This window comes from Bombina bombina, chromosome 2, assembly GCF_027579735.1.
Source record: "Bombina bombina isolate aBomBom1 chromosome 2, aBomBom1.pri, whole genome shotgun sequence".
NCBI classification, from domain to species: domain Eukaryota; kingdom Metazoa; phylum Chordata; class Amphibia; order Anura; family Bombinatoridae; genus Bombina; species Bombina bombina.
The window spans coordinates 795,716,795-795,736,031 of NC_069500.1; the positions used below are offsets into that span (position 1 = coordinate 795,716,795).

Genomic DNA, 19,237 nt, shown 5'->3' on the forward strand with positions numbered 1-19,237 from the left:
TCTAAGAAGGCGAACCTGAGGAACTGATGATGATCTCTGTGAATCGGAATGTGGAGATAAGCATCCTTTAAGTCCACGGTAGTCATATATTGACCCTCCTGGATCATAGGGAGGATGGTTCGGATTGTCTCCATCTTGAAGGATGGGACCCTGAGAAATTTGTTTAGGATCTTGAGATCCAAGATAGGTCTGAAAGTTCCCTCCTTTTTTGGGAACTATAAAACAGGTTTGAATAAAAACCCAGCCCCTGTTCCTCTCTTGGAACTGGGTGGATCACTCCCATAACCAGTAGGTCTTGAACGCAACGTAAGAATGCCTCTCTTTTTATCTGGTTTAAAGATAGTTGTGAGAGATGAAATCTCTCGTTTGGAGATGAACCTTTGAATTCCAGAAGATATCCCTGGGAAACAATCTCTAGCGCCCAGGGATCCTGGACGTCTCTTGCCCAAGCCTGGGCGAAGAGAGAAAGTCTGCCCCTACTAGATCTGGTCCCAGATCGGGGGCTATTCCTTCATGCTGTCTTAGAGGCAGCCGCAGGTTTCTTGGCCTGCTTCCCCTTGTTCCAAACCTGGTTAGGTCTCCAGACTTGTTTGGACTGGGCGAAATTTCCCTCTTGTTTTGCATTAGAGGAAACTGAGGCTGCGCCACTCTTGAAGTTTTGAAAGGAACGAAAATTATTCTGTTTGGTCCTCTTATTGGACCTATCCTGAGGAAGGGCGTGACCTTTTCCTCCAGTAATATCAGAAATGATCTCCTTCAGACCGGGCCTGAATAGGGTCTGTCCCATGAAGGGGATGTTAAGAAGCTTAGACTTTGTAGTAACGTCTGCTGACCAGGACTTAAGCCATAGCGCCCTACGCGCCAAAATGGCAAAACCTGAATTCATAGCCGTTAGTTTGGTTAACTGAAAAACAGAATTTATGCTTACCTGATAAATTACTTTCTCCAACGGTGTGTCCGGTCCACGGCGTCATCCTTACTTGTGGGATATTCTCTTCCCCAACAGGAAATGGCAAAGAGTCCCAGCAAAGCTGGTCACATGATCCCTCCTAGGCTCCGCCCACCCCAGTCATTCGACCGACGGACAGGAGGAAATATATATAGGAGAAACCATATGATACTGTGGTGACTGTAGTTAGAGAAAATAATTCATCAGACCTGATTAAAAAACCAGGGCGGGCCGTGGACCGGACACACCGTTGGAGAAAGTAATTTATCAGGTAAGCATAAATTCTGTTTTCTCCAACATTGGTGTGTCCGGTCCACGGCGTCATCCTTACTTGTGGGAACCAATACCAAAGCTTTAGGACACGGATGAAGGGAGGGAGCAAATCAGGTCACCTAAACGGAAGGAACCACAGCTTGCAAAACCTCCCAAAAATAGCCTCCGAAGAAGCAAAAGTATCAAATTTGTAAAATTTGGCAAAAGTGTGCAGTGAAGACCAAGTCGCTGCCTTACATATCTGGTCAACAGAAGCCTCGTTCTTGAAGGCCCATGTGGAAGCCACAGCCCTAGTGGAGTGAGCTGTGATTCTTTCAGGAGGCTGCCGTCCGGCAGTCTCATAAGCCAATCGGATGATGCTTTTAAGCCAAAAGGAAAGAGGTAGAAGTCGCTTTTTGACCTCTCCTTTTACCAGAATAAACAACAAACAAGGAAGATGTTTGTCTGAAATCTTTTGTAGCCTCTAAATAGAACTTTAGAGCACGGACAACGTCCAAATTGTGTAACAAACGTTCCTTCTTTGAAACTGGATTCGGACACAAAGAAGGTACAACTATCTCCTGGTTAATATTTTTGTTAGAAACAACTTTAGGAAGAAAACCAGGCTTAGTACGCAAAACCACCTTATCTGCATGGAACACCAGATAAGGAGGAGAACACTGCAGAGCAGATAACTATGAAACTCTTCTAGCAGAAGAAATTGCAACCAAAAACAAAACTTTCCAAGATAGTAACTTAATATCTATGGAATGTAAGGGTTCAAACGGAACCCCTTGAAGAACTGAAAGAACTAGATTTAGACTCCAGGGAGGAGTCAAAGGTCTGTAAACAGGCTTGATCCTAACCAGAGCCTGAACAAATGCTTGAACATCTGGCACAGCTGCCAGTCTTTTGTGTAGTAAGACAGATAAAGCAGAGATCTGTCCCTTTAGGGAACTTGCAGATAATCCTTTCTCCAAACCTTCTTGAAGAAAGGAGAGAATCTTAGGAATTTTTATCTTATTCCATGGGAATCCTTTGGATTCACACCAACAGATATATTTTTTCCATATTTTATGGTAAATTTTTCTAGTTACAGGTTTTCTGGCCTGAACCAGAGTATCAATCACCGAATCTGAAAACCCACGCTTTGATAGAATCAAGCGTTCAATCTCCAAGCCGTCAGTTGGAGGGAGACCAGATTTGGGTGTTCGAATGGACCTTTAACAAGAAGGTCCTGTCTCAAAGGTAGCTTCCATGGTGGAGCCGATGACATATTCACCAGGTCTGCATACCAAGTCCTGCGTGGCCACGCAGGAGCTATCAAGATCACCGAGGCCCTCTCCTGATTGATCCTGGCTACCAGCCTGGGAATGAGAGGAAACGGTGGGAATACGTAAGCTAGGTTGAAAGTCCAAGGTGCTACTAGTGCATCTACTAGAGTCGCCTTGGGATCCCTGGATCTGGACCCGTAGCAAGGAACCTTGAAGTTCTGACGAGACGCCATCAGATCCATGTCTGGAATGCCCCATAATTGAGTTATTTGGGCAAAGATTTCCGGATGGAGTTCCCACTCCCCCGGATGAAATGTCTGACGACTCAGAAAATCCGCTTCCCAATTTTCCACTCCTGGGATGTGGATCGCAGACAAGTGGCAGGAGTGATCCTCCGCCCATTGAATTATTTTGGTCACTTCTTTCATCGCCAGGGAACTCTTTGTTCCCCCTTGATGATTGATATAAGCAACAGTCTATACGAAATCTATACGTATTTCTCCCTTATTCTCATCCTAATTGGGTTTTTGATAATAGATCCAGAAATGACTGAGGCAAACGTGTCATGTCTATGAATATAATAGGCAACTGTGACAGGCTTTAATAATGAAAAGTATGTTGAGTGCAAAGGCAGATGTCAATCAATGTCAATTACGTATAAGGGAGGAGTTATTACAGACACATTACACAGGCCACCAATCAGATTGTGAGGGGGCATTTAAAGTCCCACAGGTGAACTAACAAAATTAAGTCTATGAATAAGGCATATCAGCCGAAACGCGTCAGACTGGCCTGTTTGTGACTAAACAGCTGTTTAAAATACTTGTTACTGCACGCTGGCATCAAGTTTTTATGTTGATTAATAAAGTACTGAGTTTTACCTTAGCGGCTTTCTCTTTTTTCTGTGGATATCGTTCGGCCTAGGAAGGGGCCTTTGCTTGCCGCAATAGGGCTGCCAGCCCGAATTTCACCCGTGAGAGCTCCGGGTAGGTGTAATTCACATTACTGCTGTGATCGGTAGGAGCTGGAGAGTAACAAGGACACCGCGCACCCAGTCTGTCCCGTGATTGGCAAGGTACGGTCACGAGAGAGTGACGTCAGACGCCGTCCAGAAAAATTCCCCGAGCACGGACGAGAACGGGTACAGAGGAGACGGCAGTCATCGGGACAGAGGTGGTCTGAAGGTGAGGTCATTTCTTTCACAGCAACCGCTAGCAGTACGGATTCCCGTGAGTCAGAGGAGTACTTTTCACTACACATAAGCAACAGTCGTCATGTTGTCTGATTGGAACCTTATGAATTTGGCCTTTGCTAGTTGAGGCCAAGCTCTGAGAGCATTGAATATCGCTCAGTTCCAGAATGTTTATCGGGAGAAGAGACTCTTCCCGAGACCATAGACCCTGAGCTTTCAGGGATTCCCAGACCGCACCCCAGCCCACTAGACTGGCGTCGGTCGTGACAATGACCCACTCTGGCCTGCGGAAGCTCATTCCCTGGGACAGATGGTCCAGGGTCAGCCACCAACGGAGTGAATCTCTGGTCTTTTGATCTACTTGAATCATTGGAGACAAGTCTGTATAATCCCCATTCCACTGTTTGAGCATGCACAGTTGTAATGGTCTTAGATGAATTCGTGCAAAAGGAACTATGTCCATTGTTGCAACCATCAATCCTATTACTTCCATGCACTGCGCTATGGAAGGACGAGGAACAGAATGAAGCACTTGACAAGAGCTTAGAAGTTTTGACTTTCTGACCTCTGTCAGAAAAATCCTCATTTCTAAGGAATCTATTATTGTTCCCAAGAAGGGAACTCTTGTTGACGGGGACAGAGAACTCTTTTCTTTGTTCACCTTCCATCCGTGAGATGTGAGAAAGGCTAGAACGATGTCCGTATGAGCCTTTGCCTTTGACAGGGACGACGCTTGTATTAGAATGTCGTCCAAGTAAGGTACTACTGCAATGCCCCTTGGTCTTAGAACCGCTAGAAGGGACCCTAGCACCTTTGTGAAAATCCTTGGAGCAGTGGCTAATCCGAATGGAAGAGCCACAAACTGGTAATGTTTGTCCAGAAAAGCGAACCTTAGGAACTGATGATGTTCCTTGTGGATAGGGATATGTAGGTACGCATCCTTTAAATCCACGGTAGTCATAAATTGACTTTCCTGGATGGTGGGTAGAATCGTTCGAATAGTTTCCATTTTGAACAATGGTACCCTGAGAAATTTGTTTAGGATCTTCAAATCCAAAATTGGTCTGAACGTTCCCTCTTTTTTGGGAACTACGAACAGATTGGAATAAAATCCCATTCCTTGTTCCTTTATTGGAACTGGGTGTATCACTCCCATCTTTAACAGGTCTTCTACACAATGTAAGAATGCCTGTCTCTTTATTTGGTTTGAGGATAAGTGAGACTTGTGGAACCTTCCCCTTGGGGGTAGTTCCTTGAATTCCAGGAGATAACCTTGAGAAACTATTTCTAGCGCCCAAGGATCCTGAACATCTCTTGCCCAAGCCTGAGCAAAGAGAGAGAGTCTGCCCCCCACCAGATCCGGTCCCGGATCGGGGGCTACTCCTTCATGCTGTCTTGTTAGCAGTGGCAGGATTCTTGGCCTGCTTACCTTTGTTCCAGCCTTGCATTGGTTTCCAGGCTGGTTTGGGTTGTGAGGCATTACCCTCTTGCTTAGAGGATGCAGAATTAGAGGCTGGTCCATTTCTGCGAAAGGGACGAAAATTAGGCTTATTTTTAGCCTTAAAAGACCTATCCTGTGGAAGGGCGTGGCCCTTTCCCCCAGTGATGTCTGAAATAATCTCTTTCAAATCAGGTCCAAATAAAGTTTTACCTTTGAAAGGAATGTTAAGTAATTTTGTCTTTGATGACACATCCGCTGACCAAGACTTTAGCCAAAGCGCTCTGCGCGCCACAATAGCAAACCCTGAATTTTTCGCCGCTAATTTTGCTAATTGCAAAGCGGCATCTAAAATAAAACAGTTAGCCAATTTAAGTGCGTGAACTCTGTCCATAACCTCCTCATATGGAGTTTCTCTACTGAGCGACTTTTCTAGTTCCTCGAACCAGAACCACGCTGCCGTAGTGACAGGAACAATGCATGAAATTGGTTGTAGAAGGTAGCCTTGCTGTACAAAAATCTTTTTAAGCAAACCTTCCAATTTTTTATCCATAGGATCTTTGAAAGCACAACTATCTTCGATAGGAATAGTAGTGCGTTTGTTTAGAGTAGAAACTGCCCCCTCGACCTTGGGGACTGTCTGCCATAAGTCCTTTCTGGGGTCGACCATAGGAAATAATTTCTTAAATATAGGGGGAGGAACAAAAGGTATGCCGGGCTTTTCCCACTCTTTATTTACTATGTCCGCCACCCGCTTGGGTATAGGAAAAGCGTCGGGGGGCACCGGAACCTCTAGGAACCTGTCCATCTTGCATAATTTCTCTGGAATGACAAAATTGTCACAATCATCCTGAGTAGATAACACCTCCTTAAGCAGTGCGCGGAGATGTTCTAATTTAAATTTAAATGTCACAACATCAGGTTCAGCTTGATGAGAATTTTTTCCTGAATCTGAAATTTCTCCCTCAGACAAAACCTCCCTCATGGCCCCTTCAGATTGGTGTGAGGGTATGACAGAACAATCATCATCAGCGTCCTCTTGCTCTTCAGTGTTTAAAACAGAGCAATCGCGCTTTCTCTGATAAGTAGGCATTTTGGATAAAATATTTGCTATGGAGTTATCCATTACAGCCGTTAATTGTTGCATGGTAATAAGTATTGGCGCACTAGATGTACTAGGGGCCTCCTGCATGGGCAAAACTGGTGTAGACACAGTAGGAGATGATGTAGTATCATGTTTACTCCCCTCATTTGAGGAATCATCTTGGGCAATATCATTATTTGTGGCAGTACTGTCCTTACTTTGTTTGGACGCTATGGCCCAATTATCACATAAATTTAAATGGGGAGACACATTGGCTTTCATACATATAGAACATAGCTTATCTGAAGGTATAGACATGTTAAACAGGCTTAAACTTGTCAACAATGCACAAAAAAACGTTTTAAAATAAAACCGTTACTGTCACTTTAAATTTCAAACAGAAAACACTTTATTACTGAATATGTGAAAAAGTATGAAGGAATTGTTCAAAAATTACCAAATTTTCACCACAGTGTCTTAAAGCCTTAAAAGTATTGCACACCAATTTTCAGAGCTTTAACCCTTAAAATAAGTTACAGTTTTAACCCCTCTACAGTCCCAGCTACAGCCTTTGCTGCGACTTTACCAAACCCAGGGGGGAATACGATACCAAATGAAGCCTTCTAGGAACTTTTCCCAACTACTTTCAGATCCTCAGAGCTTTAACCCTTAAAATAACGGAACCGGAGCCGTTTTTCAATTTAACCCCTATACAGTCCCAGATACAGTCTTTGCTGAGGGGAATACGCCTTCTCAAAGCTTTTTCAGAGATTCTTAGATCCACACACATGCATCTGCATGCCCTGTTCTCAAAAACAACTGCGCATTAATGGCGCGAAAATGAGGCTCAGTCTATGACTAGAAAGGCCCCCTGACTGAAAAAGGTGTCCAATACAGTGCCTGCCGTTTTATAAACGTTCCCCAAGATTATAAATGTCAATTGTTAGCCTAAATTTGAATAATATGCACAAATAAAGCAATCGATTTAGCCCATAAAAATGTCTACCAGTTTTTTAGCCCATAATAAGCCCTTTATTCTGTTTGTTTGACTAAGAAAATGGCTTACCGGTCCCCATGAGGGGAAATGACAGCCTTCCAGCATTACACAGTCTTGTTAGAAATATGGCTAGTCATACCTTAAGCAGAAAAGTCTGCTAACTGTTTCCCCCAACTGAAGTTACTTCATCTCAACAGTCCTATGTGGAAACGGCAACTGATTTTAGTTACTGTCTGCTAAAATCATCTTCCTCTTACAAACAGAAATCTTCATCCTTTTCTGTTTCAGAGTAAATAGTACATACCAGCACTATTTTAAAATAAACACTTGATAGAAGAATAAAAACTACATTTAAACACCAAAAAAACTCTTAACCATCTCCGTGGAGATGTTGCCTGTGCAACGGCAAAGAGAATGACTGGGGTGGGCGGAGCCTAGGAGGGATCATGTGACCAGCTTTGCTGGGACTCTTTGCCATTTCCTGTTGGGGAAGAGAATATCCCACAAGTAAGGATGACGCCGTGGACCGGACACACCAATGTTGGAGAAAACGGCATCAGAAATGAAGGAATTAGCTAACTTAAGAGCTTTAATCCTGTCTAGAATGTCGTCTAGCGCAGTCTCCACCTGCAGAGCCTCCTCAAGAGACTCGAACCAAAAAACCGCTGCAGCAGTAACTGGGACTATGCATGCAAGAGGCTGGAGAATAAAACCTTGATGAATAAAAATTTTCTTAAGGAGACCCTCCAATTTTTTATCCATAGGATCTAGGAAAGCACAACTGTCCTCGACGGGGATAGTTGTACGCTTAGCTAGGGTAGAGACTGCTCCCTCCACCTTAGGGACCGTCTGCCACGAGTCCCGTACGGCTGCATCTATGGGAAACCTCTTTTTGAAAGCAGGAGGGGGAGAGAACGGCACACATGGTCTATCCCATTCCTTAGTAATAATTTCCGAAAACCTCTTAGGGACTGGAAAAACATCAGTGTAAACAGGCACTGCAAAGTATTTGTCAATTTTACACAATTTCTCTGGAACCACAATGGGGTCGCAATCATCCAGAGTCGCTAAAACCTCCCTAAGCAATAAGCGGAGGTGTTCAAGCTTAAATTTAAACGCTGTCATTTCAGAATCAGACTGAAGCAACGCCTTCCCTGAGTCTGAAATGTCAGCCACAGATAGAAGCTCACCTGCCTCGACTTCTGAGTATTGTGAGGGTATATCGGACACAGGCATTAAAGCGTCAGAAAGCTCTGTATTAGTTCTAGCCTTAGAGCGGTCTTGCTTTCCTCGTAAGCCTGGCAGTTTGGAAAATACCTCTGTGAGGGTAGCATTCATAACTGCCGCCATGTCCTGTAAGGTAAAAGAATTAGACGCGCTAGATGTACTTGGCGTCACTTGAGCGGGAGTTATGGGTTCTGACACATGGGGAGAGCTAGATGGCATAATCTCCTTTTTTCAGTCAGAGAATCCCCTGGAGATAAATCTTTAAGGGCCATAATATGGTCTTTATAGTTTATAGAAATTTCAGTACATTTGGTACACATTGTAAGAGGGGGTTCCACCATGGCTTCTAAACATATTGAACAAGGAGTTTCCTCTATGTCAGACATGTTTAACAGACTAGTAATGAGACAAGCAAGCTTGGAAAACACTTTAATAAAGGTGAAACAGCAATTAAACAAAAACGTTACTGTGCCTTTAAGAGAAAAAAAACTAACACTTAAACTGCAAAACAGTGTAAAAATATAGTAAAGTCTTTGAAATTTTTACAGTGTGTGTAAGGGACTAAAGCAACATTGCAACCACTTGCAAATGGATGATTAACCCCTTAGGCCCCAAACCGGATTTAAAAACGTTAAAAAACGTTACAAGACAGTTAAGCGCCCTGCCACAGCTCTGCTGAGGCTCCTACCTGCCCTCAAATATGATTTTGTGCAGAAATAAACCCCTTATAATGGTCCTCAGGTGCCAGAGGACTCCTCTAGGGAAGCTGGATGTCTGTCTGAATTAAAACTGCGTAGTTAGAGCGCTATAATAGGCCCCTCCCACCATGTACTGGATGCCAGAGGGGCCTTGAGAAAATACTCCTAGGAGTATCTGATTAGCCATGTGGAAACTAAACCCCAAATAAAGAGTTATCTCCCTCAGAGAAAAAAACGTCCTATTTTTGAATTCATGTAAACGTTTAACTGTCACTAAGTAATAAGAGTATTACCCTGTTTTGTAAGCATGATCCCAGTCGCTGTTAAATCACTGCATCAGGCTTACCTCAAATACACAAGGCTCTGTCAGCATTTTCTAGAACTCATTCATCTCTCTAGAAATAAATATACTGAACATACCTCAAAGCAGGTAATCTGCAGACCGTTCCCCCAACTGAAGTTGTCCCATACTCTTCAGTTATGTGTGAGAACAGCAATGGACCTTAGTTACAAACCGCTAAGATCATCAACCTCCAGGCAGAACTCTTCTTCTAATTTCTGCCTGAGAGTAAAACAGTACAACGCCGGTACCGTTTAAAAACAACAAACTTTTGATTTTAGGTAAAAACTACACTAAGTCACCACATATCTCTTGATACTTCCTATCTTGTCGAGAGCTGCAAGAGAATGACTGGGGGTGGCAGTTAGGGGAGGAGCTATATAGACAGCTCTGCTGTGGGTGTCCTCTTGCAGCTTCCTGTTGGGAAGGAGAATATCCCACAAGTAATGGATGAACCCGTGGACTGGATACAACTTACAAGAGAAAAATCTTATTGGTGCCAAAAACATCCGGAAACGACAGACTCGCGTCATAGATGACGCAACCTTGTGAAAGAACCCGGGCGTCAGCTAAGACACTGGAAATTACAAATTTGTGTCAACAAACGTAACTTCGCGCCAAAAAAAATCTTGCGCCAAGAATGACGCAATAAACTAGCATTTTGTGACCTTGCAAGCCTAATTCTGCCCGTGATTTAGAAAAAGTGACAAAAGACTACACTCCAGGTAAGAGTACATTTCTAAAAAAATGCATTTCCCAAATATGAAACTGACAGTCTGCAAAAGGAAATATACTGAAACCTGAATCATGGCAAATATAAGTACAATACATATATATTTAAAACTTTATATAAATACATAAAGTGCCAAACCATAGCTGAGAGTGTTTTAAGTAATGAAAACATACTTACCTGAAGACACCCATCCACATATAGCAGATAGCCAAACCAGTACTGAAACAGTTATCAGTAGAGGTAATGGAATATGAGAGTATATCGTCAATCTGACAAGGGAGGTAGGAGATGAATCTCTACGACCGATAACAGAGAACCTATGAAATAGATCCCCGTGAGGAAAACCATTGCATTCAATAGGTGATACTCCCTTCACATCCCTTTGACATTCACTGTACTCTGAGAGGAAACAGGCTTCAAAAATGCTGAGAAGCGCATAACGTAGAAATCTTAGCACAAACTTACTTCACCACCTCCATAGGAGGCAAAGTTTGTAAAACTGAATTGTGGGTGTGGTGAGGGGTGTATTTATAGGCATTTTGAGGTTTGGGAAACTTTGCCCCTCCTGGTAGGATTGAATACCCCATACGTCACTAGCTCATGGACTCTTGCCAATTACATGAAAGAAACTAGAAATCTTTGCTCTCAACTTGATAACTTGAAGGGAAGCATCAGAAATTAAATTGGCCAATTTAAGAGCCCTGATCCTGTCCTGGATCTCTTCAAGGGGAATGTCTGTTTGAAAGCAATCAGACAACGCAGCATACCAGTATGCCGCTGCCACCTAGAAACGGTAATAGCAATACACACCGCAGGTTGCCATTGTAACATACATTTTCTTAAGAAAACCCTCCAGTTTCTTATCCATAGGGTCCTTAAAAGAACAGCTATCCGCTATGGGAATAGTAGTTCGCTTAGCTAAAGTGGAAATTGCCCCTTCCACCTTGGGGACCGTTTGCCAAGACTCCTTGATAGTCATCAATGTGAAACTTCTTAAAAATAGGAGAAAAATAGGAGAAAAAAAGGAATACCCGGCTTCTCCCATTCCTTAAACATAATTTCTGAAGCAAGATCTGGTAGGGAAAACATTCCAGCATGGAAGGTACATCATAATACTTGTTAAGTTTACTAGACTTTTTAGGGTTGACAATGACAGAGTCAGGGTCGTCCAGAGTAGTAAACGGAGGTGTTCCAGCTTAAACCTGAAGGATACAACTTCAGAATCAGAGGAAGGAATTACACTGTCAGAATCTGAGATTTCACCCTCAGATGCTACCGAAAAATCCTCCTCATCAATTTTATGAGAGGAAACATTCATTATAGCCACGACTGAGTCAGATACCTTACGCACTGATTCTTTAGACTTCCTCTTGCACTTTCCCTGTAGCATGACAACAAAAGCAGACAACACATCAGAAACTGCAGAAGACATGAGGGAAGCAATATCTTGCAAGGAGATCCCAGCCGGAGCACTGAATTAATGGGTACTAAAAATTGGGACACCCGAGGAGAAAAATGCGGCATATCTTGCACATTGTCAGAAGACTCCGGGACAGCATACGTCTTAGACAATATAGACTCAAAAAATCTATCATTAAGATTTAATGTTCTCTCAACACATGAGGAACAAAAAGGAGTTGGTGGTTCAATATTAGCATTCAAACCTAAAGGACATCTGTAAACTGTAACAGAGTCTTGTTCCATCTTAACAGAATAAATATAAATAATGAACAATTTAAATAAAGAAAAAAAAAGTTACTGTTTCTTTCATTTTTAAAACGAAACTGCTTTATTTTTGATGCAATGCAAAAACGAAACTGCTTTATTTCACAAGACAGAGTAATAAAAACGTCTTAACACCTCAAACAGCCTCTACACCTCAGCAATAGCTTTGCTGAGGTGCCTATTTATAAAGAAACTGCTTTATTTTTTAAAACCAGAATCCAGCTGGAGCTGTTTCAGTAATGTCAGGCCAACAAATGACAGTTAAACTTGAAAAATAATAAGATGCAGATATCTCTCCTCCATACACAGGAAGTGAGAGAATAACAAATGCGCAATAGATACATTTTTACCTCAACACAAGCCGTGCCCATCGTGGGCGTGTCAAAAATAACGTCTCAGCAGACAATGCAAAAACGTTAACAAAACCAGCAAAGAGAGCCAAGTTCTCCACAAGTCCCCAGTGCCTGCAATACTGCCATACATAATCCCCTTACAACACTAGGAGTAATGTATTAAATATCCCTGTTAGGGAAATAGTAAAGTGCAGCTTAAGAAAATAAATTAGCACTTACCTCAAAGTCTGCCTGGCAGCAAGGCAGCTCACTAGGTTTGGAGAGGTCCTTTCCCTCACATTGACCTGTGGAAAATAAGGGCAGCAACTTATTTAAATATGAGGGAGGAGCAGTGAGAATTATGTCCCACAAGTTACCTTTGCTTAAAAGTCACCAATGCTCTACTGAAGTGACTGACATGGACTACAGCTACACCCAGGAGTAAAAACAGCAGATACTAGTAATGCAAATAAAATAAACTCTTGATTGAAGAATATTTACAGACACCTAACTTTACCTTACACTAACGTAGGCAAAGAGAATGACTGGGGTTGGATAGAAGGGAGGTGATATTTAACAGCTTTGCTGTGTTGCTCTTTGCCGCCTCCTGCTGACCAGGAGGTGAATATCCCAATAGTAATTAGATGATCCATGGACTCATCGTGTCATTAGAAAGAAAAGCCATTAAGAAAAAACTAAGCAAACAGGTTTGCTGTTTGCCAAAAGGCATGTGGTAGACCCCCCCAAACATATGGAAGAATGTACTCTGGTCAGATGAGACTAAAATTGAGCTTTTTGGCAATCAAGAAAAATGCTATGTTAGGCGCAAACCCAACCTCTCATCACCCCGAGAACACCATGACCACAGTGAGGAATGGTGGTGGCAGCATCATGCTGTGGGGGTGTTTTTCATCGACAGGTACTGGGAAACTGGTCAGAATGGAAGCAATAATGAATGGCGCTAAATACAGGGAAATTTTTGAGGCAAACCTGTTTCAGTCTTCTAGAGATTTGAAACTGGGACGGAGGTTCACCTTTCAGCAGGACAATGACTAAGCATACTGCTAAAGCAACACTTGAGTGGTTTAAGGGGAAACATTTAAAAGGCTTGGAATGGCCTAGTCAAAGCCCAGACCTCAATCCAATTGAGAATCTGTGATATGACAAAGATTGCTGTACACCAGCGGAACCCATCCGACTTGAAGGAGCTGGAGCAGTTGTGCCTGGAAGAATGGGCAAAAATCCCAGTGGTTAGATGTGCCAAGCTTATAGATGTAGCCCAAAAGACTTGCAGCTGTAATTGCTGTAAAATGTGCCTCTACAAAGTATTGACTGGGGGGGGGTGAGAAGTTATGCACACAAAACACCCCCCCCCCCCCACCTTTTTTTCTTATTTCTTGTTTGAAGATGCAAAATATTTTTTTACGTTTTTAAAAGGTTGTATACTGGCTTTTTAGATCAGCATCTGTGCATATTTATAGTAGTGTCTATTACATGCAGTTATATGAAAACTGGTTTACGCCGTCTCTTTAATCATAACTTTTTTTTTTAAATCAGTGTCCCTTTAAGATGTAAAGGGTTGATTCTGTATACAAAGATTTGAATGGGATTAAGGCCTTTTTTTCAAATCTGTATGTTTATTTTAGAACATTTTTGTTGTAAAGTAGGAGAGGTAAGTTATTTTTTTCTTGCAGACACTAACTCAGCACCTAAATTCCAATACATTTTTATTTTTAGGGAAAGTTTGCTAGGCTTACTACATATGGTACATTAGACACACACTAAAGTCTCCCATAAAATTTCCTCAGTATATACTGCTACGCTGAGATACTTCTAAGTGTCCCTTTCTTTCTCAGAGAAGAACAGTCTTTTTTGTTAACTTATATTTTCTAAGTTGTTAAAGAATTCAGTAATGTTATACATTTTCTTAGCATAGCTCTGTATGGATGTTTTAAACCATACTAGTGCATTTATTTTAAAACTGTAGAAATGGATCTTTCAACGTAATTTTTTCTATTTACTATTATAATCACTTATAGGTTAGGGATGCAAAGGAGCAATAATGAGTTACACACACTATTTTATACACTAATCATTAAAGTGCCTTCAAAATAGAAAAGAAAAAAATGTGCTCATGAATATTTAAAAATAAATAAATAAATTATATAGAATAGAGAAACCCGAAATCTTTGTTCCCAGTTTGATAACTTGAAGGGAAGCATCCGTAATAAAGGAATTCGCTAGTTTAAGAGCTTTTATCCTATCTTGGATTTCATCCAAAAAAGTTTCTGCCCTGATAGCATCAGAGCCAATATACCGCAGCACTAGTGACTAACAATGCACCCAGCTGGTTGCCATCTAAAGCCCTGGTGTACATATATCTTTTTTGAGTAAACCCTCAAAAACAGAATTTATGCTTACCTGATAAATTACTTTCTCCAACGGTGTGTCCGGTCCACGACGTCATCCTTACTTGTGGGACATCTCTTCCCCAACAGGAAATGGCAAAGAGTCCCAGCAAAGCTGGCCACATAGTCCCTCCTAGGCTCCGCCCACCCCAGTCATTCGACCGACGGACAGGAGGAAATATATATAGGAGAAACCATATGGTACAGTGGTGACTGTAGTTAGAGAAAATAATTCATCAGACCTGATTAAAAAACCAGGGCGGGCCGTGGACCGGACACACCGTTGGAGAAAGTAATTTATCAGGTAAGCATAAATTCTGTTTTCTCCAACATTGGTGTGTCCGGTCCACGGCGTCATCCTTACTTGTGGGAACCAATACCAAAGCTTTAGGACACGGATGAAGGGAGGGAGCAAATCAGGTTACCTAAACGGAAGGCACCACAGCTTGCAAAACCTCCCAAAAATAGCCTCCGAAGAAGCAAAAGTATCAAATTTGTAAAATTTGGCAAAAGTGTGCAGTGAAGACCAAGTCGCTGCCTTACATATCTGGTCAACAGAAGCCTCGTTCTTGAAGGCCCATGTGGAAGCCACAGCCCTAGTGGAGTGAGCTGTGATTCTTTCAGGAGGCTGCCGTCCGGCAGTCTCATAAGCCAATCGGATGATGCTTTTAAGCCAAAAGGAAAGAGGTAGAAGTCGCTTTTTGACCTCTCCTTTTACCAGAATAAACAACAAACAAGGAAGATGTTTGTCTGAAATCTTTTGTAGCCTCTAAATAGAATTTTAGAGCACGGACTACGTCCAAATTGTGTAACAAACGTTCCTTCTTTGAAACTGGATTCGGACATAAAGAAGGTACAACTATCTCCTGGTTAATATTTTTGTTAGAAACAACCTTAGGAAGAAAACCATGCTTAGTACGCAAAACCACCTTATCTGCATGGAACACCAGATAGGGCGGAGAACACTGCAGAGCAGATAACTCTGAAACTCTTCTAGCAGAAGAAATTGCAACCAAAAACAAAACTTTCCAAGATAGTAACTTAATATCTATGGAATGTAAAGGTTCAAACGGAACCCCTTGAAGAACTGAAAGAACTAGATTTAGACTCCAGGGAGGAGTCAAAGGTCTGTAAACAGGCTTGATCCTAACCAGAGCCTGAACAAATGCTTGAACATCTGGCACAGCTGCCAGTCTTTTGTGTAGTAAGACAGATAAAGCAGAGATCTGTCCCTTTAGAGAACTTGCAGATAATCCTTTCTCCAAACCTTCTTGTAGAAAGGATAGAATCTTAGGAATTTTTATCTTATTCCAAGGGAATCCTTTGGATTCACACCAACAGATATATCTTTTCCATATTTTATGGTAAATCTTTCTAGTTACCGGTTTTCTGGCCTGAACCAGAGTATCTATCACAGAATCTGAAAACCCACGCTTCGATAGAATCAAGCGTTCAATCTCCAAGCCGTCAGCTGGAGGGAGACCAGATTTGGATGTTCGAATGGACCCTGAACAAGAAGGTCCTGTCTCAAAGGTAGCTTCCATGGTGGAACTGATGACATATTCACCAGGTCTGCATACCAAGTCCTGCGTGGCCACGCAGGAGCTATCAAGATCACCGAGGCCCTCTCCTGATTGATCCTGGCTACCAGCCTGGGATTGAGAGGAAACGGTGGAAATACATAAGCTAGGTTGAAGGTCCAAGGTGCTACTAGTGCATCTACTAGAGTCGCCTTGGGATCCCTGGATCTGGACCCGTAGCAAGGAACCTTGAAGTTCTGACGAGACGCCATCAGATCCATGTCTGGAATGCCCCATAATTGAGTTATTTGGGCAAAGATCTCCGGATGGAGTTCCCACTCCCCCGGATGGAATGTCTGACGACTCAGAAAATCCGCCTCCCAGTTTTCCACACCTGGGATGTGGATCGCAGACAGGTGGCAGGAGTGATCCTCCGCCCATTGAATTATTTTGGTCACTTCTTTCATCGCCAGGGAACTCCTTGTTCCCCCCTGATGATTGATATACGCAACGGTCGTCATGTTGTCTGATTGGAACCTTATGAATCTGGCCTTTGCTAGTTGAGGCCAAGCCCTGAGAGCATTGAATATCGCTCTCAGTTCCAGAATGTTTATCGGGAGAAGAGACTCTTCCCGAGACCATAGACCCTGAGCTTTCAGGGATTCCCAGACCGCGCCCCAGCCCACTAGACTGGCGTCGGTCGTGACAATGACCCACTCTGGTCTGCGGAAGCTCATTCCCTGGGACAGATGGTCCAAGGTCAGCCACCAACGGAGTGAATCTCTGGTCTTCTGATCTACTTGAATCATTGGAGACAAGTCTGTATAGTCCCCATTCCACTGTTTGAGCATGCACAGTTGTAATGGTCTTAGATGAATTCGTGCAAAAGGAACTATGTCCATTGCTGCAACCATCAACCCTACTACTTCCATGCACTGTGCAATGGAAGGACGAGGAACAGAATGAAGAACTTGACAAGAGCTTAGAAGTTTTGACTTTCTGACCTCTGTCAGAAAAATCCTCATTTCTAAGGAATCTATTATTGTTCCCAAGAAGGGAACTCTTGTCGACGGAGACAGAGAACTTTTTTCTATGTTCACCTTCCATCCGTGTGATCTGAGAAAGGCCAGAACGATGTCTGTATGAGCCTTTGCTTTTGACAGGGACGACGCTTGTATTAGAATGTCGTCCAAGTAAGGTACTACTGCAATGCCCCTCGGTCTTAGAACCGCTAGAAGGGACCCTAGTACCATTGTGAAAATCCTTGGAGCAGTGGCTAACCCGAATGGGAGGGCCACAAACTGGTAATGCTTGTCCAGAAAAGCGAACCTTAGGAACTGATGATGTTCTTTGTGGATAGGAATATGTAGGTACGCATCCTTTAGATCCACGGTAGTCATAAATTGACTTTCCTGGATAGTGGGTAGAATCGTTCGAATGGTTTCCATCTTGAACGATGGTACCCTGAGAAATTTGTTTAGGATCTTCAAATCCAAAATTGGTCTGAAAGTTCCCTCTTTTTTGGGAACTACGAACAGATTGGAATAAAATCCCATTCCTTGTTCCTTTATTGGAACTGGGTGTATCACTCCCATCTTTAACAGGTCTTCTACACAATGTAAGAACGCCTGTCTTTTTATTTGGTTTGAGGATAAGTGAGACATGTGGAACCTTCCCCTTGGGGGTAGTTCCCTGAACTCCAGGAGATAACCCTGAGAAACTATTTCTAGCGCCCAGGGATCCTGAACATCTCTTGCCCAAGCCTGAGCAAAGAGAGAGTCTGCCCCCCACTAGATCCGGTCCCGGATCGGGGGCTACTCCTTCATGCTGTTTTGTTAGCAGCGGCAGGCTTCTTGGCCTGCTTACCCTTGTTCCAGCCTTGCATCGGTTTCCAGGCTGGTTTGGGTTGTGAGGCATTACCCTCTTGCTTAGAGGATGCAGAATTAGAGGCCGGTCCGTTCCTGAAATTGCGAAAGGAACGAAAATTAGATTTATTTTTGGCCTTGAAAGGCCTATCTTGTGGAAGGGCGTGGCCCTTTCCCCCAGTGATGTCTGAAATAATCTCTTTCAATTCTGGTCCAAATAGAGTTTTACCTTTGAAAGGGAGGTTAAGCAATTTTGTCTTGGATGACACATCCGCTGACCAAGATTTTAGCCAAAGCGCTCTGCACGCCACAATAGCAAACCCTGAATTTTTCGCCGCTAATCTAGCTAATTGCAAAGCGGCATCTAAAATAAAAGAGTTAGCCAACTTAAGTGCGTGAACTCTGTCCATAACCTCCTCATATGGAGTCTCTCTACTAAGCGAGTTTTCTAGTTCCTCGAACCAGAACCACGCTGCTGTAGTGACAGGAACAATGCACGAAATGGGTTGTAGAAGGTAGCCTTGCTGTACAAAAATCTTTTTAAGCAAACCTTCCAATTTTTTATCCATAGGATCTTTGAAAGCACAACTATCTTCGATAGGAATAGTAGTGCGTTTGTTTAGAGTAGAAATTGCCCCCTCGACCTTAGGGACTGTCTGCCACAAGTCCTTTCTGGGGTCGACCATAGGAAATAATTTCTTAAATATAGGGGGGGGAACAAAAGGTATGCCGGGCTTTTCCCACTCCTTATTTACTATGTCCGCCACCCGCTTGGGTATAGGAAAAGCGTCGGGGTGCACCGGAACCTCTAGGAACCTGTCCATCTTGCATAATTTCTCTGGAATGACCAAGTTGTCACAATCATCCAGAGTAGATAACACCTCCTTAAGCAGTGCGCGGAGATGTTCTAATTTAAATTTAAATGTCACAACATCAGGTTCAGCTTGTTGAGAAATTTTTCCTGAATCTGAAATTTCCCCATCTGACAAAACCTCCCTCATGGCCCCTTCAGATTGGTGTGAGGGTATGACAGAACAATTATCATCAGCGCCCTCCTGCTCTTCAGTGTTTAAAACAGAGCAATCGCGCTTTCTCTGATAAGTAGGCATTTTGGATAAAATATTTGCTATGGAGTTATCCATTACAGCCGTTAATTGTTGCATGGTAATAAGCATTGGCGCACTAGATGTACTAGGGGCCTCC

At 42.8% G+C, this 19,237-nt stretch overlaps 1 protein-coding gene across 1 annotated transcript in view; it reads right to left on the bottom strand.

Moving 5' to 3' along the window:
* The window catches only part of UPF1 (UPF1 RNA helicase and ATPase), a 526,107-nt gene that overhangs the window by 317,202 nt on the left and 189,668 nt on the right, over positions 1 to 19,237 (bottom strand). Inside the window, 1 exon segment of the mRNA XM_053700065.1 lies at positions 13,316 to 13,331. Coding sequence (XP_053556040.1) covers positions 13,316 to 13,331 — 16 coding nt within the window.